This window comes from Falco punctatus (assembly GCF_963210335.1).
Source record: "Falco punctatus genome assembly, chromosome: 3".
In the NCBI taxonomy this organism is placed as follows: Eukaryota; Metazoa; Chordata; class Aves; order Falconiformes; family Falconidae; genus Falco; species Falco punctatus.
This window is the reverse complement of record NC_137582.1, coordinates 113,502,984-113,526,058: the sequence shown is the minus strand read 5'-3', so window position 1 is coordinate 113,526,058 and position 23,075 is coordinate 113,502,984. Positions and strand designations below refer to the sequence as shown.

At 38.7% G+C, this 23,075-nt stretch overlaps 1 protein-coding gene across 1 annotated transcript in view; it reads right to left on the bottom strand.

Moving 5' to 3' along the window:
* The window catches only part of RERE (arginine-glutamic acid dipeptide repeats), a 326,197-nt gene that overhangs the window by 157,017 nt on the left and 146,105 nt on the right, over positions 1 to 23,075 (bottom strand). The window contains exons 6-7 of the mRNA XM_080377911.1: positions 20,858 to 20,962; positions 3,610 to 3,658 (exon numbers count right to left, since the gene is read on the bottom strand). Coding sequence (XP_080234037.1) covers positions 3,610 to 3,658; positions 20,858 to 20,962 — 154 coding nt within the window. The remainder of the gene's footprint in view (positions 1 to 3,609; positions 3,659 to 20,857; positions 20,963 to 23,075) is intronic.

Below are 23,075 nucleotides of genomic sequence, written 5' to 3'. Positions count from 1 at the left end.
TATTAGTAATAAAATTTGTAAGTCCCCTGAAATACTATGATCTCATAGGTGAAAGATATTCAGACAACAGGTGGTGAAGCTACTTGTTCAGGTTTCAGAAGTTTGAGGAAATTGGGTCATCAAGCCCCAAATCTATTCACTTTATCAAGCATTCCTCCTTTTAGGAGTGCAGTTCATTTTCTGACAAATATGCAGGGTTAACACCACCTCTCAGTCCACCACAAGCGAAGCCCTACTGTACGTAGACCAAGTACAAGCACGCCTGCAGAAAAATTACAGCTTGAAAGCAAACCATTTTGTACTGCACATGTAGCCCTCCGATGTGTAGAAGTCAAACACTGTTGGACAACCTACCCTCAAAGAGACAGTTTTCATTTGTCACAAAAAAAAAAAAAAAAAAAGATGTTGCTACAGCTCCTGCTTGCCAGGCTAAAACATATTCATACAACCTACTACTATAAAAGGTGGCAATAATGCGGCTACCATGCACGTACCATTTCACATCAATAAAAAACTCTACACACTTGATACGAAGTTTAAAATTAAGCCCTCAGTAAAACATTAAAATTCTGAAGAGAAATAAAAGACATTTCCTGAAAGTGAGATGGCTCAGTGATGAACTCTGCCACTAAATAAGTATTACGCTGTATCCAGAGACCCAATTAGCATCTCTAGTCATCTACTGCCATGGGATGAGATAGCCGAGAGCCTCTTCAGAAACAGCTTTTAAGCCCTGTAATTACCTCCTATACTTACAACGCTAAACATATTTGAGAGGCAACATTTACACATAACCAGTAATTACAAGTCACAGGTTCAGATGTCTTTCATGTTCTGCTCTTTAATCTGTACTTTATTTTACTTCTTGCCTGGGAAAGTGGGTATGTCATTGAACTTTTCTTCTGGAAAAAGAAAAGCAAGCATTTTACCAAGGTGAGGTGTCTATGAGAGGTGCGCATTCTAGCAACCAGGGTGCTTTCGCAAATTAGTGTTCATCCTTATGTTCCCTAGGAACATGCTCAATTACTATGTACTCTGAAGAGCAACTTCCTCTTGGGCACCTCTGTTCAATAACTTGTTAGCCTGAAGTCTTCCTAGGAGAAAGTTTAGCAAAGACCCACTGTCATCCTCTTATGCATATGAATTTTGAGAACAACTGCAATTCTACAAAACATTTATCTTCACTTGTGTCCCTACTTGCAATTATGATAGTAACAGTACTTCGAGGTGTCAGTGTATCAAATACCAAAAAAAACCAGCAGTCCCCAGGAATCTGTAAGATGCACAATTTAAGGGAAATGAAGGCAACAGATATTCACCAGAAACCACTACTGGGATCTCAGGGTTGTTACTGGACTGTGGTACATATACCCTATTCTCACTAAGGTGGGTGAAGGAAAGTATATCCATCTCTGAGTTGACAAAGCCCAGTGCGCAGAGACTAGTTTTATATTTTCCACAGAATTAATCAGACTATAGAAGGAGGAAAGCAGCAAATACAAACCTCAACCTGACTTTCTACCACAGCCTACAATCAACCATTCACGTATCTTAACATTATACCTTATGCTAATTAACAAGATGAGTATATATCCTCTTAGTGATGGCATTTGGCAGAAACACAGATGCTCAGCAAATGAGTGAAAGAACAGTGGAAGTTTGAAATATTAAGCAAGCAAAAATTATCAGTATTCTAAAACAGTGGAACTTCTTCCTACTTCTTTTTTTCCATCCATAAATGCATCTGGTAATTACACCTTACAGCACAGGTGACTAACACCTGCCAAAATATTAGATGACAATTTGAGATTAAAGTTGTTTTGAAGGTATCATTTACAGTACTCTTATTATGACTAGTGAAAAGATTAGTACAGGTTTAATTGCCAAGGACTGTTTTCCTCTAAATGCGAAACATCCTTAAGAATGTTATATATGTTGCATAAATGTTTACTTTCACTAGTTATTAAACAAGATTTTAAAAAGAGTCTGAGTGAATATTCATCACTTGGATGCAAAAATCCAGCACTTGGACAGTACAAAGTCAATTCCACACGTAAAGGAGAGCACTCTGTTCCTAGTGACAGATCTGGCCTTATGAACCAAAGTTGTATGTTAACACTCTCTAACAACAGATTATTTTCAATGCTTATGAAGGATCTCCCTCAAATTAGAACACACCAGGAACAAACCAACATCTAGAGTCTTAACCTTATTCTGCTTCCCAGTGTTTGAATACATGCAGCATGCTTTCTCAATTTCAACAATCCAAAGATCTCAATGCACTGGTCTTTAGTTCTTACTGCTTCTCACAGCCAAACAAACAATACAGTTGAGGTCTCCCTGTCTTTAAAAATCAAAACTTACCCTCTCTTCAAGATCAGAAAGTGAAATGAATGCCTGCATAAAAAAGACTTGGGAAATATGAATGAGATACTGTAATTGTAACATAACTTCCATAGACTATGGACAAATGGGATATATCAGTAATTGTCCAGAATTACCATGCCTCCTGGTTAGGAAGAATTTAAACTGCTTTGTGTGAAAATTATGCAGGTAAAAGGGTGAAGACCAGCCAATCTCCTGAACAGCAATGGAGGACCGAGTTGGTAATGTTGGCACATGGCAACACAGGAAGAAGGTATTTAGAAGGAGGCCTAACCCCAACAGCTGCCAGACCTGCTCCAATTAGAAATACTAATTTCATTTTTAACACAATTGTTGAATGACTAAATGCACAGTGGCCCCTGTGACTTTCATGCTGAAGTACCACAGTTGGCCAAACTCATTTAACACACAAAAACCTAGGGAGAGAGCATGTGCAAGACCTCAAGTGTAAGCAAGCCACAGACACGACACCAGAGCATGTTCAGAGACAAACATAAAAGGGAGAGCAAGGTTACTGTGAATTCTGCAGTAATGACAGCTACATTAACAGACATACTTAAAAGCACTATACCCTGTGTTAAAAGATGAATACACACATAAATATCTATGTATATCTCAATACAGCTGCTGTTCAGGAAACAAACCTTTCTCGGGGTTAAAGTTCCCCCCCATCCATCTGATTTTGTAATGTTGTTCTTTGAAAACTCCTGTCTTTTTTAATACATTCTAAAAGAACTCCATTTTGTTTAAATACATAGATTCATGAAAAAGACTAATTGTTATAGGCAACAAACTATCAACTTGACAATTTTACTATGCAAATTAAAGTTAAAAGATCTACTTTCAATATAACTGGGAAACACCACCGAATAGTTTTAAAAAAACATTACTTGCTGAAAGCCAGCTGAGAATCATTCATTTTTAATTCCAGAATGCGTCCAATAATAGCTGAGATTCTTCCATTATTTCTAGTAGTTACTCATATTCCTTCAATCTCATTCCAGAATTAACTCAAGAGTACTTTTGCTAGTAAAAATCATTAGCGTATCAACATTTGACATCGAAAAATCTCATTAACTGAGCTAAGGAATTCTAAAGAACTCATGATGAATCTAAAAAGCTCACTCTATTTGAATGCATACAATTTCAAATAGGTGTCATCTGAACAGACTAAGTGGCAAAAGCATGCCCTCTGGGTATTAGAATACAAACAAAATCCATTACCTGGTGGCTGGGTCCAACTCTGATTTCACCTTGGGTACTGTTTAGCCTCCTAATATATAAGGGGGGAAAAAAACAGCAATGAGAAAGAATTACAATTAATATAATTTAGGATCATATTCTGTATTTTTTGTCACTGAATTCCCAATGCAAATGGAGAAGAAGCAAAAATAATACATTATTAAGAAAACAAGAAAGGATACACCCAGGTGTATTACAGGCCATGCTGCAAATGGCAAAAACCAACAGGGCTAGTCAGAAACTTCAGTCAAGCAGTCGAAGTCAAGAAGAGGATCAATGCGATCTGTCCTCAGAGCAGCAAGAAAGCAGTCAGCAGCTCATGGGACACACACCTGCCTACTTTTTGATATTTAAATTTAATGTGATGCAGAAGTAGCACTGACTTCTAATCAAAAGAATCCTTTAAAAGCCTCTGAAGTTCTCTACAGCTCTGAACTGCTCTATGCTTTAGCCAGCCAGCCCAAAGCCTGCTATGCAACGAATCACCTCCCAAGAACAGCTTTTACTAGTACTGTTCCTTTAGCTGCTTATTTCAACACCAAACCTAAAATAAAGCAGGCAACATGCTAAGCACTGTGCTATAGATTAGTACATAGGAAATACCACGTTCCTCATGAACGTCTTCATGGTCATTTTAACTTTGAAACAGAAAATATCTTAAAAATATTTGGGGTGTTAATCTTTGAAGAACAGAGCCTTGCATTACCAGAATTGGCAAAACTAATTTATCTTTTTCCAGGCAGAGTTCATGGAGAACTATTTAAGTTACTCTGGATCTCACATTCAAAATTATCTAGCTCTTGTTTTAAGTTAAAATTATTACTACTGCTGTTATTTGATTTTCGAAAACTACATCAGATAGCATGACGCAGAAGCATGGAAAATCTAAAAAGCAATAAAAACATGCCTTGTAACATTTGTAGAAGTGAATTCGATTCAGTTCATCCAGAAAGGCCTTCCCTTCCACATAATGTGCTTGACCCTCACTTTTCCACTATTTTGAAAACGTATTTGTATAAAAAACTTCAAGTTCCAAATGAACTGTCCATGGAGTGAGAATTATGCTCTGAAGGGCTCTGTGCTGCTCACACCATTGGCTGGAATTACCGAAACATCACATTATATGGTCGTAGAAAAAACATTTTTTCATGTTGCAATAGAATTACTGTGGCAACAACAGAAGTTAAAGGTATGCCAATATAAACCAAAATAATACATGTGACATGACAGAATTTTTTTCTTCCTAATTTTGAACAGACTAACAGAGCAAATAAAAGTTGAGTACTGAAGAGTGCCCTTGGACCCTTTTTCTTTATTAAAGATATTACAATATAAGCAACAAGACGGCACATGAAAAAAACTAGTTACTGGAAATACTTATTTCTCCAGGACTACAGTTGAATCCATGAGACCTTTCTGCTGTAATATCCACCTATTCTCAAGAGCTAGCTCACTATAGTCTACAGAGGCATTGGTGCGTGAACATTGGTACGTGGGTTACTGAATGCAGCCGCAGTCTGAAAACTTAAGTGACCCTCCAAGACTCCCATAAAATGGCACTGAAGAACAGAAACAAATCCAAAGGATTTCAATATCCTTAAAATCAACATTTTTCTTTTTCTATAAGTTCTTCTTATTTAAACAGACATCTTTTATTTATATTCTGTATGTTACATTAAAAAGATCACAAAATTCAGAGCTGTTTTGAGACAAACTTCTGAATGTAACACTTCAGTAACTGCAAGACCTTTAAGGGAGTCTCAAAACACTCGCAAGGAAAGGCACACACCTAAACCTAACAGAACACCATCTATAATCTGGAAACCGCAAACTTGAATTAACCTTGCAATCTGCTGGTACAGGAACAGTGACGTCATTTTACAAGTAAGCTGCTGCCCTGCAGGATTTCTTATTCACCCTGCTGTGTTCACAGTGATCATAAGCAATGACTGAGAAAGTTTCCTTTAAACTTTAAAAATTAAGGTCATGACCATAAAGTGCTAGCCCTGAGCAAAACTAACAACAGATAGATCAAACCATTAAATATCAAAAGTCGAAAAGCCAAAAAGGTCACTGGAAATGTTGATTTTAACATGCATATTTTGCATATCTTTATAAACATTTTCGCCTCAAAATTTCAAAAAGTACACTGCATATGTGCGTTCAGTTAAGTGTCACCTTACTGACCGTTCTGAAACGTTATTCATTGGTGCACAAGTGGGTTAACTACAGCAGTGGCTCTGAATGGCCCTTATCCAAGACAAGGTGACAGGAGAACCTGTCAGACAGGAATAAACACAGGTTTTGCAATACTCAATCTTATGGCATTGTGTAGACATCGTGCCACCGTGCTGGAAAGCAAATGCACTCTAAAATATGTGCATGTCTCCTGAAAAGAATGGGAACACATCAAAATGTTTTTCACTAATGCATATTTTTGCAAGACATAATCTGACGCTGTTCTTGTTTTCAGGTTATGCAAATAAAAGACCAAACTAGAAAACCAATGTTATATTTACAACAAAATTATAAATTAAATACTAGGGTACATTATTCAGCTACAAGGTGTCAGATTTTTCCCTGTGAGGAGCAAAGGGAAAACCAACAACAGAAAATACTGATGCTCTTCCTTTATTCCCCGAATTCAGTTTAAAGCCATGTGTATCTCTACTAGTCAGTGCAAAACAAACTAAAAACACAGTTACGCAGTTTCTGCCAAATACAAGACTTCACATCAGCCAAAGGCTGCACAAGTAGGTACTGTACTTAAAAAGAAAATTAAGGTATTTTTTGTTTTGATAGGAAAAACCACGGCACTCCAAATATCCCCCAACTCCCAATTCCTTCACTGAATATGATAAATAAAGCATTTGAGAATCAAGGCTGATGACAGGATGCTGTAGCATCCTGTAAATAATTGCAAAGATAAAAGCAAAGATTTGTATGGGACTCCTGCTCCTAACTATTCACGTGGAGTTAGCTGGGGAAACTCAATGGTTTCCCCACATGAAAATGAAGCATCGAGAGAAGTATTTCTGTGTGTTTTTTCACATTGTTTCCTGATTATATTCACATCCTAAAGGTACTCCCATCCCCTGTCCCAAAAGGTAAAAGCTGGACTGAATCAAGCTGTTGTGCAGGGGGCTGTTTCAGACTGCACTTTTTTTTTTTTTTTTTTTTTTTTAAAGAGCACAAAGCTGACTGCTCTGCAAGGGCACACAATCTGTTAAATAATTTTTACTGCTTCCACGTCCCCAGGAACAGGTTTGCAAATGGAAAGGAAATTCTTGCTATGGAAACTAAAATGCACTGTAGGTTTTTTAAGCAAAATTATATTGGTGGAGAGCAATTACAATAATAATGGAACAGCACTATGTTTATTCGGGGGGGGGGGGGGGGGGAGGGGAGGGGGAGGGAGAGGACATGAGGACCCAACACTGTATATGAAATCTGACACAAAAGAAACTGATGTAACAAAGCAGTATCCATAGCAACAACAACTTAATATTTCAGTCCTCTTCAGCTGCAGTGGATTAAATATAATGACAAGATGTTCTCTTTGAAAAGTAACCTGTTGCCATGACAACGTTTTATTCTGCAAAGTAAACAGGGGCTGGTCAGAAAGGAGATGGAAGCCTGCGTCTGAATATCAAAAAGGCAAGAAGCTTCTGCAGCAGAGCAGGGCAAAACAGGCACACTCTAATCTGAGAGAGACTTGTGCCAAACAGTTTGGAGAGAAAAGAGAGGATGTTCAGTTCAACAAAACTTTGTCCTTTCCATTCTAAAGCAACAGAAGAGGCTGGAGGTTCAAGGCCAAAAGCAGCACCACTGAGAGAAAACAGTTCAGATGTGAACAGTGACGATGAGAAAGGAATAGGAGACAGCACAGAGTGGTGCAAAGCCTTAATTTATCAGCCTTAGAAAGAAGGAAAGAGAGGAAGGAAAGCTGGAAACAACAGTTCCTCCACGATTTCCCATACAGAAACAAGTTTAACCCTCTCTGTTTATTATCTACCTTCTGGTCTGCACCATACACCACACTCATACCATTTACCCATAAGCTGGCCCAACTGGCAGCCTCTGTCCACAAAAATAATGCAGCACTGCAATGCCATCAAGGACCAAAACATGGCAACAGAAGCACTGCAAGACAGAGTTTCAGCTGCAGTGAAGTACACACGGATCAGCTTTGAGGTAACTTGGGTTCAGGACCTGCGACACAAACTGGTATTATAACATTGCCAGAGCTGTGCAGGAGAGTCAAGGTTGGAAACTCGCAACAAAACTCGCAGAGAGCGGAGGCAATAGCAAAAGGCATTTGCAGATTTCTGCATGGCACCTCTCTGCACTGTCCTGTCTTTGTCCTACCCTTGACACAAATCCAAGCCAGTTCTTTACTCAGCACATTTAGTGAAGAACTTTGCTAGAAAGCCAGGCTTCTGTAAGAAACCACGCACACTCTATACGTAAGTTGGACCTCCAAGGTCTGGGATCGTGTGTACAAGGTAAAATCTTAGAAACTGCAGTACTGCTTCTTTCATGTTCTCCTTTATGCTACCCTAAGTTCAGCAAGAAAAAAGCTCTGTAATAACTGCACATTTTTTTTATAATGACTTACATGCCCAAGATGGAGGTGAGGGAGATGGTACTACTCCTGTTACCACACTAAACCAATTATGTTCTTCATCAGTTCATTTCACCCGGCAGCAGACATGGCTTACTTTTGTTCTGCTGTGGTCACCACACACTCAATGAATGCTCTCCACCACATAATGGACTTCCACTGGCTTTCTGAAACATCTGCTACTAGCCAGCAAAAGCTCAGAAAACATGAAAATAAATCAATGCTGCCATTAAGTTAAAAAAAAATCAAATCAAAAACCACACCACCAAAACAACACTACAACAAAACTACAAAATCACATACAGGGCAGCATAATGTGCTACCCATTTAACCACTCCTGGTACAATCATTCCCACTTCTGTATGTTGAGGTGATCTGTAATTAAACTCAAGGGATGCTTGAACAGAGAAAGGTTTTTAAACCAGCCAAATCGTTCAGCCACAGACCACCCCCCTCAGTCTTTCTTACTCTCTTTGGAGCTCCCCCCAAAAAATAAGGTTTCAAAATCAGCTTGGTACAACCCACTACCTACTGCAACAGACACGCCACAAATGCAAGCTTCACAGTGCAAAGGAAGGAACAATTAAACTATAAGTGCTGTCAGTCTAAGTAGCTCTCACCACCCTGGAACACGGCCTGTAGCACGGGACAGGGCTCTCTGAAGTTGAGACCAGAAGGGATACCAGAATAACAATTACTATGTATTCAGCCATCACAATGCAAGAACAAATTGATCATTAAGGAACAGTGCAAAAACAGTTGGAAAGGGTCATGATTTTTACATGAAAAAACATTAAAAGAGGAAAGACAATGTAAAGCTAGGATATGTAGGGGTTTGGGGGGTTGGTTGGTTTTTTTGTTTGTTTTTAAGAAGCAATAACAAGCTATAGCACTAAGCAATGATTCTTACAAGATTTGGGTTTATTTACTAAGCCTGGTAAGAAAATCGACAGCTTACTAAATAAAACCAAACCCAGATTAGATATATGCATTATAGTCAGAATATTTACAAATTGCAATCAGACACTTTAACACTGGATGTAGCCAAACGGTCACTATTATTGGCAAAGATAATCAGAAACATAAATTGAAAGCATAATAGGCAATTCCTGGATGTTTGTGATTTCTGTAAAATTAATATAAATCTAAAGTAGTCAGGAAAGATAAAGCATAAAGTAGTAGTTTTAAAATAAAATCTTTTTATGCAAACAGTCCAATACCCAAGATAAAAAAAACATGCCTTCAGAGGCAGTTCTAAAAACATCTGGCAAGGCTCATTTTGTTCCATCTTTAAGGGACAAAACAGGAGAGAACAAAATTACTCCCCTCCAACTTGAGCTGGTTAAAAAATAGTTTATCAGGGCCTGAAAGGGACTGGCATTACAATCAAAAGTTCCATTTGGTAGGACATTATGTTTTATTTTATATTGTGCATCCATAAAACAAAACTCAGAACTTCTCTTGCCATGTTCCTCCCTCATCCGAGGCATGCAAGCTCTGTCTACAGAGACTTAACTATGAAACAGAGAGACAAACCTTTACATACATTTGCTCCTCTGTAGCACTAATGAAGCTGTAGGATTACACTGCAAACTAGACTGTCTGCAAACACAGTAAGCCTCTGTCAAACACCAGGGCTCTATTCTTAGTTCCTCCAAGCATCTGCTTATGGCCACTGTTGGGAGACAGGATACTGAGCCAAATGGATCCTCAATTTGACCCAAGACCACTGTTCTTATGCATGTTATGTTCTTACATTACACAGCTCAAAGTACAAAAGGGACAATCAGGTTCAGGCCATTCAACCTTCAACAACAAAAAAAACCCCAAAACACCCCCAAACTACCAAAAAAATCCTGTGAGTTTGGTGCCTAAAAATAACAGAATTTCTTCTCCCCCCAGCAAACAGAAATTCTTGCTTAAACACAATGAATTAGTTACATGGTTTTGTTTTCATTGAGACCTATATCAAATTTACAGATTAAACAATGGCTTGTTAGCTTTTCCCAACAATTATTTTCCACGTAAAAAAATTACTTGTAGTTACCTGATTTCATGTGTCCAGCTTGCACTTGTGCCTTAAACTTTTTTTAATTTCTGTTCTAGAAGCAGTATTTTAATGCTCAGAAAATATTCTTGCTACCAGTCAGCCTCTAGTAAGTTTAAGTTCTGATTAAAACCTGTTGTAACAGTGTGTTATAATAATAATTTCAAAAAAAGCACAAGCAATTTCATATTCTGAGTGAAAAACCAAACCTTATTTCAGGCAAATGAACTTATACGGGAACATTTTCAGTGATTGCTCAATCTGAAGATGGAATGAATAAACATGCACTAACATTTCTACCTTGAGTACAAGCTCAAACCTGCTGACTGCTGTGTTGGAACTTTAAAGGAAGCAGAGGACCCTGTGTTCTGCTCCTGTTTGGAAAAGGAAGTAGTTGCAGAAGTTTGAGTCAGACAAGCAAGGCTTTTTCAAGATAACAGTATTTTTCATTGGGTTTATATATGAGAAAAAAGACTACAGAGTCCTTAGAAGTATTATCCCCTACTCAAAAGGTAGCATGGAAGCAATCATAAAACAACCATTCTTAGAGATAAGTTACTGCAATGGAAACAAGCATTCTCTCCACATAGGAATTACCTCTGTGAGTAGTATTTTGCTTGTAGATTTTCTCTCTAATAATTGCTTTCCAATATTTGTTTCCCTTCAAATAAGGAAGACACCAGTATTTTGATCATAAGTTCAAAAAAATGAGTAAGTGGAAACCTTTGCATGATGCTAAGTCTTTCATCTGTTCTACGTGTGATTCTAATAGAACCAGAATGTTACTTACTGACAAGCAACATTTACACTGATAAGTAAATATGGAAATTAATTCAGCATGGAAATATGTCACTTTAAGTGTTTATCCTGTATAGTTTCCAAAATGGCCAGGTAGTACCTTTGCACTTTCCAGAGCAAATACTCACTATTAAAACAGACTATGTACTACATCAGCACCATATCTTCAGTACAATCACAGTTTACACGCAGGACAGTAGAATCTAGCACCAACCTAGAAGTTATTTTTTCCCATCATTCCCATCTGTTTCTATCCATTCATCATGGTGAGATGCAATGGTCTACCACTCAGTCTCTTAGCTTGCTTGACAACACAAATCTCCAGCTTCCTTCAACAGCAGGTAGGTGGAGAAGCAACAGCATGTGTTAAAGGTTATAAGCATGAAGATTGCAAATCATAAAACAAGCTTGAAGATAAGGATATAGTTCTGCCATACACCTGGAAATACAAAGCTCTCATTAAAACAAATTACAGCTTAAAGAATTGGGGGGGGGGGAAGAGGTAATCTTACTGATTTAGGTCTTGAAAAAACAACTAAAATTGAAGCCAGAACAATGGAAAGACTATAAAGTACTTGCCTGCTATTTCTTCATCCAAAAGACAAAATACAAGCACTCCCCATAATATACTTCTAACTTCAAACAGTTGGAGTTTGGAGTGGAACTCTAAGTCACCATACCACCTATCAACAGTGTCTGAACTGGAGAGAATCTTCTGGGCATCTAGCCAGCTTAAAACTTCACCATTAGTAGCAATGAATAAGCACACTCCACAGCTTGATCAAGGAGAAAGGATCTTTTCAGCAGACTGTCTTGCCACTACCACAGATAACTTACAGCAGACAGCCTTACTTCTACTACTACCAGGGGGTGGGTGGTGGTGGTGTTTGTTTTTTGGGTTGTGGGGTTGGTTTTGGTTTTTTTTTTGGGGGGGGTGCGCGGGGCACAGGCAAGGGAGATTGGTTTTCTGTTTGTGTTACTGCTTTTTTTTAAAAACATAACAGTCTTGTACACCTATGCACAAGCCTGAAGAACTGCTTTCATTAGAAACTGGCTGACCAACCCCACAACTGGCGGAAGACATTTGGTGTTGAAGCACATGGAAAGGAAAACTTGAGATCTCACAATCTCTGAAAGCCTGCTGAGAGAGGAATACTGCCACAGCAACCAAAAAAAAAAAAAATTCTATACATTTGCCAGGAACAGGAGCCACCCAATTGTACAGCACAGACACCAGACACCCTTCAAGAGGAAGCCAATATAACCAACACCACATCCACAAGTTTTCATGTGCAAGTGATTTAAGTGAAGAATGCCTTACCTGGCATATTGTTCCAGCAGTACTTGTTTTGCCAAATGTAATACTTCTGTTTGGCAATCAGATTTTGTTTTGTTATAACCTATACATATTTTCATTTTTTCCACCTGTGCTATTGTTAGTTAACCTTATAGTTTTTATAAGCGGTTTTTTCAAGCCTTTTTTTTAACACATGCACAAATTATCACTAAAAACCAGCACAGACTGCTTCATACCCTTCCCATCCCTTAACACATTCACTCTCTTCCGCTTGGAAGTCAACATTTAAAACAAATGTTGAGGACATCAGGTGTCATATCCTTGTATTCCTACAGGGCAGTGTCACATCCCTGTACATATATTCAAGTAGCTCCTTTAAGAGGAATAAGAAAGTTTCCAAAGCCTAGGCCTACAGAGACACCCCTTTCAACTACGGGGCGATTCAGCAAGACTGAAGTTCAAGGGAACTGTGCTCCATAACCATTACCACAACTTTTGTTCAGCCAATGGCAAAAGTGACCAGTGATCCACACTAAATAGATGTTCTGAGTTTTATGCTCTATAGGTGTAAAAGGCAATGGAAAAGGGAATGACACTTCAGAGAGTATACAGACACGGACACGGCACTAACATGGGCAAAATTATGCAGTCTTACTCATCGTTCATTCCCCAGCTTCTGGCAAGAGGAAGGAGGTAGCCCCAGTAACACACACTGCGGAGGTAAACGACTACATGTGCTGGAGTCAGCCTTCTGCTATGAAGTTCCAGAGACTTCACTACAAGCAGCACAACCCATCCGGTCACCTTCAAACTCCACATGCTCCACTAACCAGCAAATTACCCTGACAGAAGCATTTCCCCTCAGCAACAGAGCCCGCAGTGCCAACATCAGTTCTGCAAGCCAGTGGGCTAGGCAGAGGGCCACAACAGAACAGCACCCAGTTTTGCACAAGTTCAGACACTACTGTGAACGAGAACACACCACAGAATCCAGTTTATTCCCACTCAACACAAACAACTCCTTTCAACCCCATTTACACTTAGCAGTGACAAGTCACTGACGACTGTCCCACAAGGACCTCAAAGCCAGTTGCAGCCATACTATCATCACACAAAACTGTACAGCTCAAGTCCTCTGTTTTATTCACATCAGTCTAAAAATTTGTTTTCCTAGCCCAATAAAACAGACGTGAGTATTGCTTACACAGCTGTCACATCACAAGTCTCTCAGTGCATAAGACAATATTGCTGCATTTTAAGAGCGTGTGTGTTATTTGCATGTGACTGACAAGCAAGCAGAACCACGCTGGCTAACTCCCACCCCCCCACCCCCCCCCCTCAATACCTGTGGAAGTATCAGCGGGATCACTGCCCCTGGGTCGGAAGGAAAGCCACCCTTCCGCAGAGCAAACAACGGCTGCTGGCCTGCGACCCTCCCTGGAACATTATCCTAACAGCCTGTCACAGGCCCAGACGTTCCCTAACGGCCACTTCAGTAACGCTGCATCCTGCAGAGTGCCTCTGCAGCTCCCTAGGACCTGCCATAAGGTTGGCATGCAGACAGCACAACTGAAATTCAAACTGCACCAGGGGGTGGGGGTGGGGGGTGGGGAATATAGAATTACAAATAAGACCACACAGCTTCAACATTTTGCTACATGCACCCCTTAGCCAGCAGATTCCCTGCTCAGTGCCCTCATGCACCATACGAACAGCTGCACAGCAAAGCTGATGTGAGATTACAAGGTTCTGAGGAACATGCAATAGTAATGAAATGATTTCATAAACATTTCAGAAGTCACAAACAACAGCAAAAATCATCACTGTTTAGGGGAGGCCAGAGTGATGTAGCCTACCTGCAGGGGCTGAATGGATCATCCATGACTATGACAGGCTCTTGTGGGTTTAGATGTATTCCTGAGCCCTCTACTTAACAGCTAAAACTCTGCCTTTTCCACTCTACCAACTCAAAATGGAGGCACATGCAGTCTGAGAGACCTCAGAGAGCTTTCACTGAGCTTGTGCTATGACCTAAGCCTGCACGCAGAACGCAGAAACTTCGCCCTCGGACTGACAGGACTGAGCATGTGCTGTGACCCTCCCTCATCCACACACTGTCTTACAACGCAATCAATCTCAACCCTGCTGGTTCCGTAAATAAAGCGCACTGAACAGACTCCGCAGCTTCTGCATACCAAGCTAGTGTGCAGGGAAGTGGGGCCTTAGCTGGGGGATCTGATACAGCCAACGCCGGAGAGCAGAGCCGTTCCAAGTCTGGAGGTCTGTGTTCCAGCACTTCTTAAATCTTCTCCAATGGAAATACACATCAATTTCGAAAAGGCTTCTAAAATCTTTTTTCCCCTAGTTTGTGATGAGCTTTTAAAAAAAAAATCACATTGACTAAAAGGCTTCGAGGTTTTCATAAATGCAAATGACAGAAGCTTCACGTTTTAACATACAATATATCAGTTAGGAAACAAAGCAGCAAGCTGATTCACAAAATACTTCTATTCTACCTGTCAATAATGCAATATATGAGACCCTTCGAAGAATATGAATTCTCAAAGAACAATGCCGCTGCCATCTGTCAGCACGTGTGGACACAAGGTGAGCCCAAGAGGAGCCAGACTTCACTCACGGCTTGAACTTCCTACATCATCCTTGATCTTTTGCACTCCTGTTCACCGATATGATTTTCAAAAAAATTCTTAGCTACCCTTTTCATATAAAAGTAATATCCCTTCCCCTACAGCATAAAATGCTTTAATTAGTATACCTGCCTGCATTTTAGAGCATCTGAGATACCTGAACTTACTGCAAGCCTAGAAAAGAATAAGAAGTTTCTCAGATGTTGAGTTTTAAGACAGAAAAAAGACCAAGCAAAAACATATCAGGCTACAAAATAATCCCAAATTTTCTCTCTCAAAATAATCCAGTGATAAAATGTTATCACAACAAAATTTAAATTATAAAAAATTATAAGGTGGATAATACACCTTTCTTGTTGCCCATATTGTGTTACCTCCCACCCCGTTGCCCAGGAACCTTCAACACCACAGTGTGGGCTCCCTCAATGAACCTGCAATAAGAACTCAAAACGTTCAGATCTTGAACATTACAGCTGCTGTGGCTCTGCTGAAACTATCTGATGCTACCAAAGCTCACTCATAATCTGATGTAGCCCTTCCCTAAGATACAGGAGAGAGGGGCTTTGCTCACACTTGAAAAGGGAAAAAAAAATTAAAAATAAATTTAACACCAAACACAACCAACCATGATAAAAATTCCCCCTTTTTTTTTAGTACTAAGCTTACTAGGCTATGCATTTAGAACTGCAGTATAATAAACTGCTAAAAAACCCAAACAAACAAACCCACCATAACATTCTATTAGCTCACTACTGTTATAAAAATATTACGGGAGGCATCACATTCAGAACAACTGTCCGATCAAATTTTCACAGACTACAAAAAGATAACTGCTCCAAATACGTTGTACAGTCTTTACCAGCTGACAAATTTAAGTAAGAACACTTATAAGGCCAAATGTATCTAGCCTTCATTTCAACTACAGCTGAAACTTATTTCTGGATTTTTTTGGTACTGCTGTCCTGGATTAAGTTTTTCTCCTGAAGTTCACACCATGAATTTGAGATAAAATTCTCAGCTTTTATGCTACCCTCCAGTTCAGAGATAAATTGAGATACAAACACATAGAAACAACATATCCCAAGTTATATTAGTAAGTGTGATATCAGCCAGAAGGAATAATCCAAGGAAGTTATACATCCCTTTATCTAAATACAGGTTTTGGGATATTTTTGTCTCTTTGCTTAAAAGTAATCTATTGCAAGGCACTTCCAATACATGACAATACCTACTGACATGAAGTAAGGGGTGCTCAGCATCTTCCATAATCCTTTCCCGGGAATACTAGACCAGAGTGATACAAACCAACTTCGCTGTAATTTAGTAAGACATACAGAAGCAGTCTGTTTCACATCACATGGGCATACCATACAGTTTTCCCCATTAGGAGGATTCCTGGTTGTATGTAAAATTGCTAAACCTATTTAAAGAAAAAAAAATTGGACTTGCGATACATTCTAGGAATTGTCTTATTTAAATAAAGTACACCACAAACTGTCAGTGTTCTACTTAAGTGTAAGCATAATAAGGACTCATTTTAAGGTTTTGATTTGAGACGTAAATATGGATACATATAAAAACCTTTATGATCATTACACTCTATCACAGCCCTAGCACTATTATATGTGTAAAATCAATATATTCTGACTGCTAAAAATTAACGAGACAATATATCAAAATAGCAAAACAGAGCTTCACAGCCCTCTTAGTCCTCTTTAGCCTCTGTTCACATTTTGGTTCCAGGTATCAATTTATAATTCCACTACAGCTCTTTTCTGAAGAAGGGCAACACTAAGAGGAAGCTTTGAAAATCCTACTTAAAATACAACTCCACACTGGCTTCTTGACTTCATAAAAACGTAAGACTATTCCCATCTGTTTCTAGACCTGAAAACTTGTACTCTACCACTATGCTTTCCATAGTGATTCAGACTTTCAGTAGAAAACCCTTACCAGACAACATGAAATAGTAAACTATGAAGGACAAGAAAAAGAAAGCAAGTCACCTTCCATTTCACTCTTGGGAGCACTCCTCAGGGATACACCCATACTCATTTAGCTCACATCACCCCAGAACACCACTTCAGAAGAAAAAAAGATTACAAATTAAGGAAAAGCACACACTGGAATAAAAACACTGTCAAGATCCTGGTCTTTCATAAAACATCTACTTGGAAAATTCACCCATGCTTTGAACATTTGGTATTTTGTTCTACAGTGTGAAACAGTGTTGTGGAAGAGTAATTTTGATTCAGGATGATGAAAACTAAAATAATACCTGATTATTTCTAGATCCAAGTAAGAACGCTGTAGCATTTGAATCTATGTATACTTACAGTTGTCAGGGTCAGACAAAACTTCATAATGCATTTATTCACTCCTGAGATCAAAGAACTGATTGCCTAGTACTTGCCGGTACACTACAAAAACAGTCCAATGCCACCAGTGGCATCTGGCACGCCTGTATCCTTCAATGAGATAGTTCAAAGTTGCTTCTGTAAGTTCATACAGGATGTCAGAGTTCAAAAGGAAGGACTGGAAGAAGTTCTTGCCAGATTCGGCTACATATGGAACTATACTACAGACAGGGTAAGAAGTAGAGTTGCAGTAAATGAATGCAAGACACGAGCTGGTGAAAAACAGCTGTCTGAGGTCAAGCGGTATGTTCAACAGCATTCCCAAGCCTTGCTACATATTACTTTTTAACAGGCAGAGCTGATTTCAGACTCAAATATCCAAGTCAACAGCTTAACTCAAGCTGGTGCAGTTACTGATTTTCTGAAGCGGTACAACAGGTCTGTTTTTCTTTGTTCAGTCGTGTCTCTTGACTGTTCTTCTCTACACTTTGAAATGCTTCTAAACTAATTTCAGAGCATATACAAGTCACATAACATTTCTCCTTTGATAAAGATTGGTTTCATCTGGCCATCTGGGGAACCCAGAAGTTTGAGTGGGATTCCATGTTAGTTGAATTAGTCAGTGCCAGAGCAGCCACTTCTCTGAAGAGACATGATATTAATTATTTTAAAGTACTTAGCATAAAATTTATTTTCTTTCTCAGCTGACTATACATCCACTAAGCTTGTATTCCACACTCTTGAGAGCCAGGAACATATTTCAAGTCTACTTACTAGCTTGATTAACTGTATTCAAGATGATAATGCCCAGCCTCAAGCTTTAAGATTGGTTTTGGTTTTTATTCCACAATCAGATTTTTCTCAGTGATGTGAGAATTACCGAAACATAGCATGTAATCTTACCAAACTCTGTAGAAGAAACCCAGCTTAATATATATTGTTAATAAAAAAGTTACCCCAAAACACGCAAATTTACCATTTCAAGACCACAGAATGATCAACAACAGAATCACTGTTCTTGGCATTTCCCAAACTAAACCTATCATCAGCAAGCTTTCAAATAGAAGAGGACAAAACATAGTTTCCTTTAGCACTGTGTGCTCCAAGACTGAAAGTGTTTCTTGCTACACAGCCACCACACCAGTGTATTGGACATTTTGGGGATCTGCAGGTTGTTTTGCAAACAGAACATGTCAAAACAGAAGAAAAATTCAGATTCCCAACACACTGAACTGCATTTGAGAACTGCAGATAAGTATATGAGCATCTAATGCTGAACACAAAATAAAATCCCTCAGAGATGTATCTTTGTAGATGCAACAGCTCACACATGTTTGGTCTAAGAACGTACCCTATCACATGTTTCTACAAGTCAGTTGAGGGGGTGTGAATGCAAGGTTCAGACCTTGATCTACAACATACTACTACTTCAAGCTACCATGAAAATTTTCCATCCTTCCCATATGGAAAAGAATGCTATATTAGAAAAGCAGATTAAGCTGAAGATGGTTTTGTCTTTACAGACAAACCACCAAGAGGTCAGCTAGAAGTAGGTATTCAAAGAAGCATGCATTGTAAAGCAGCAGCAAACACACAGCAAGCTAGACTCAGCTCCTTTTTCTAAACCTTCCTCCCCCACCCCCCACCCCCCCCACCCCCCCCCAGACAAAACACAGACTTGAAAAAAAACCCAGGCTGCAACCAAATGAAGAAAAACCTACATTTTGAGAACTGGCTAGTCTGAGTAATTAGCTGATCACTAAGCACCATGCTTAGTCATTCCATTAATCTTTTCAGGCTCAGTCATTTTCTAATAGCTGGAAGAATTAACAGCTACTTCTAGCTACTTCTACACAGAGTGTGGGTTTAAAACTGCACTGACAACTCACATAAATGGCATTTTGAAAGAGAAATCACCCATTAAACACAAAACTTCCAACACCAATACAAATAGGGTATTTATAACAGTCACACCCTCAAAACTAAATGCACTGAAGAAAAGCGACAAAGTTAAATACAGGGGTCAAGCACACTGCTGAATATCAGATGTATATCATGACAGCCTTCATAAACATGTCACCTTGTGGGACCACTCAAAAAAACCCACACCAACCCACCACAAACAGTTTAACATATTGTACTTTTAAACATTACAGGATTTCATGCCCTTTTCCCAGACCTCAGCACCACACACTAGTAAGATTGCCTCCTAGGGACTTAGACTGACAGTACCTGCTATGAATGTAAACTGAATCAATTAAGGGAGTTTACCTAGTCCAATAGCCTGTCTCACACATATGGACAGTTTAAGGCACTTCAGAGGAAGGTACAGGAAGCCTCATAAATAGGCAATTACATAATAATACGCCCACATAGGGAGTTTCTTCCTAACTGCAAGCAGTTAAGAGGTTGGCTATGCCCTGAAGCATAAAGATTCATATCTGCATTAAAAACAGTGAATCTACCATATAACAATTCCAGTATTCATTATCTACATGCTTACCTAATCCCTGCTTAGAATAATATTTTTCTCGCCAATATCTCCAGAAATCGAGGTCCACAGCTAATTATGTTTTTGCACAGAAAGAAACTTTCAGTCAGCACAGACCTTGCTGAGCCCTGTTACACATTAATAATCTTCTACTCAAGTGCTAGTTGAAATACGCCCATAGACAACAAATTCTTTAAGGCCGGTATTTGTAAGGCATTCTCTGTGTTTACAAAACTACATAAATGATAAAAATAAGGGTCATGATTTGGACCTAAAAAATAATGAAGGTACAGTTTAGTTTCAGCTTTGCTTTCCAAACACAGCTGAGATAGAAGATTGGTTGGCCAACCCCCAGACAGACTCAAAGAACTGTGAAATGAAAGAGCATGCCTAACGTACCTTCTTCACGTATGTATTAATTCCCCAAAAAATTGTTCTTTCTGTATCTATAATTTGCTCTAGGCCAGTGAAGCATAAACTATGAATTGTTGATATGGATCTCTATATGAATGTTTACACATCAAAGCATGAACTTCCACACCTAAGAACTTCCAATTTGATTTCTTAAAAGTGAGTAAATTTCAACATTGCTTACTAGAAGATGTGAACATATTTTAAAAGTATTTTCAGGGGTGTGCATTTAAGACAGCTAAGAATTCCTATTCCTGCTAATGTTTGCAACCTTTAAAAAATTTCACAGTTCTAAAAACCTGTTCTGTAAGCAGTACGTTATTTACACAGACGTTCAACTGGATGTCACAACTCATTTCACAATTTTGTTACCTACTCTTAATTTTTCTCTATACATACAGCGGGAAGATGCAGCTTCTCCCTTTCATTGCCTTCCATCCCACCTTCCTGTCAGCATCACACTTGATTTTAACTTTTCTTCCCTTTAGTAGTTTCCTTGGTCCTACAGACTTAGATCAGTGGTAAAGCTTGCTTTTACTTTAAAAAGCATCACTTACCTTGTCTCTGGATTATAGCCCAGTATGTAGAAAAATGAATCCACTCGGGCCTTAAACTCTCGAGCAGCAAATATGTCAGAGAAATGGGAGATATTACACTTCCCTCTGCAAGAAAGAGGGGAAAATGGTATCAGGATTGTATCTTGAATAAAAGCTATTTTTTAAGTGCCACTACAATCTGTGTATAAGGCACAGACATCCTTGTGTTCTCATAAATGACTAAAACATCATAAATGTAAGCCTGTTGTAACAAATAACCATGCAGATTCTTCCCATGGTGGAAAAGGAAGAAGATTCATTTCCAATGTCTCAGGTGATGTTGTGCAAACATTCATTAATTCTCATTCAGCCAGCACAGTCCCGAGGAGCCCAAATTTAATCAGACTAACGAACAATATCTACCCTAGAAATACAATCCTGAAAATGTCTTATTTTCAAAGTTTTTACAGTCCTGTTTACACTTAAGTCGCTAAGGAAGCTTCAAAGATTCTACTACTCATGTTATTTGGGAGGTCAGCTTTTTATTTAGAAAGCTAAATAAACCTTCATTTTAATAACTCTTCCAAATAAAAAGCAAAGCTATGCTGGTTTTAGCAAGACTACAATCCTAACAATGTGAATTCCGAACACATAAAAGTTTCTTCCTTCTGCTTTCATATATGAGTAAAACACAAAGACATTTAATAAAAAAAAATAATGAAAAGGAAAAGAGGATTTATTAGTTTGTTCTACAACAGACTTAATTTTTTTTTTAATATAGTTCATTGATGAAGTCATTATCCTTAAGGATGAGCATTAGGACTAGCTGTAAGAAGTTACATCTCATTTTTTCATGGGTTTGTTGGACTGTTTATGTTCAACAGCTGCTCGTGTTTTGTCATTCAATGCATCGCAGTTTACTGCCACCAAGTAAATCACATCAGAAGCAGGCAGAGACAAACAGGCCAGACAGCCAAAGAATCAGTGCTTTTTATCTAAACCTGATTCAATGTAATAAACAAAGCACAAGCTTTCGCTCTTTTTCAGTATGTCAAGCTTTCTAGTATTAATACAGATAGCATCTCCTTTCACTTGTATTTATTGGGTAGTATTTGCTATTATAAGCAAGCTACTACGGGGTTTATTAAACATTGTAAAAAGGTTTGCCAGTCTTGGTTAAAATAGAATGAAAAGTGCTGTTGCCAGCAGTACACCAAGACGAGTAATTATTTTGCCTGTAATTATACCGGATCCCTTTGCCTAGTCTTCTCAGCAGAGCTTAAAAGCACTATGTACTTGAAAAGGTGCACTAGAAAGCTGAAATGCTAAGCTTGAGTCAATTCCTAATCTTTTCATGGCAAAGCACTTCAGAAAGGCTTACCAACCAACCACCAGTAAGAACTTTACCTTGGAACATGAACTCTCAGATAATGACATCAACTACTACAGGCAAGGAAAACACACACCAGAAGGATGAAGTATGAATAAACTTGCCAACTGTTTTAGGGGGGCAGGGGGGTGGACACACACCAAAACCCACTAAACCAATACGGCCATCCTGTGAGCTGAGGCTGCAGAAGCGTCCCTATGATTGCCTAATTCTCAGTCAATTGCCTTTCTGACAAGGGACAAAGCAACACTGTGAATATTGCACAGGTCATGCCGGGTTGTAATGGAACATTATTTAACAAGATCCATAATTGAGGCATCACACAGAAATACCAAAAGACAAACTTGTTCACTAATATTTCTTTTATCTCTGGTGGCTGAAGCCAGTTTCCTCATTTAGTCATTCTGAAAGTGAGAAGCCGCATTTGTTTTGATATTTCACATTAAATTCACATTTTAAAAGTATTTTGGAGGAAAAGATTTAGTTTTTTTTCAATAATTCATCTGAAGTTAATAAGCATTTTCCAGATAAGCTTGTTATTATCTATATTAATATGTACAAGCTGTACTCATATGATTTCAGACAAGTAATACTACACATTACCACAAAGATTTACCATTTAGGTAAAAAGGACATAAAACTTTCATTACACACTTCCACAGCGATTGACAAGTATCCTCTATGTTATAAATACCTGACCCGCCAAAGGTAGGTTTGGAAATCTTTTATTGTGAGGCAAAGTCAAAGAGCAATAACCACAGCGCTGGGCACGTGACTCTTGTCAGAGACACGCCAAAGAAGTTCAAATATGATCTACTTATACCATTGAGGTTGCATCAGCCATATACA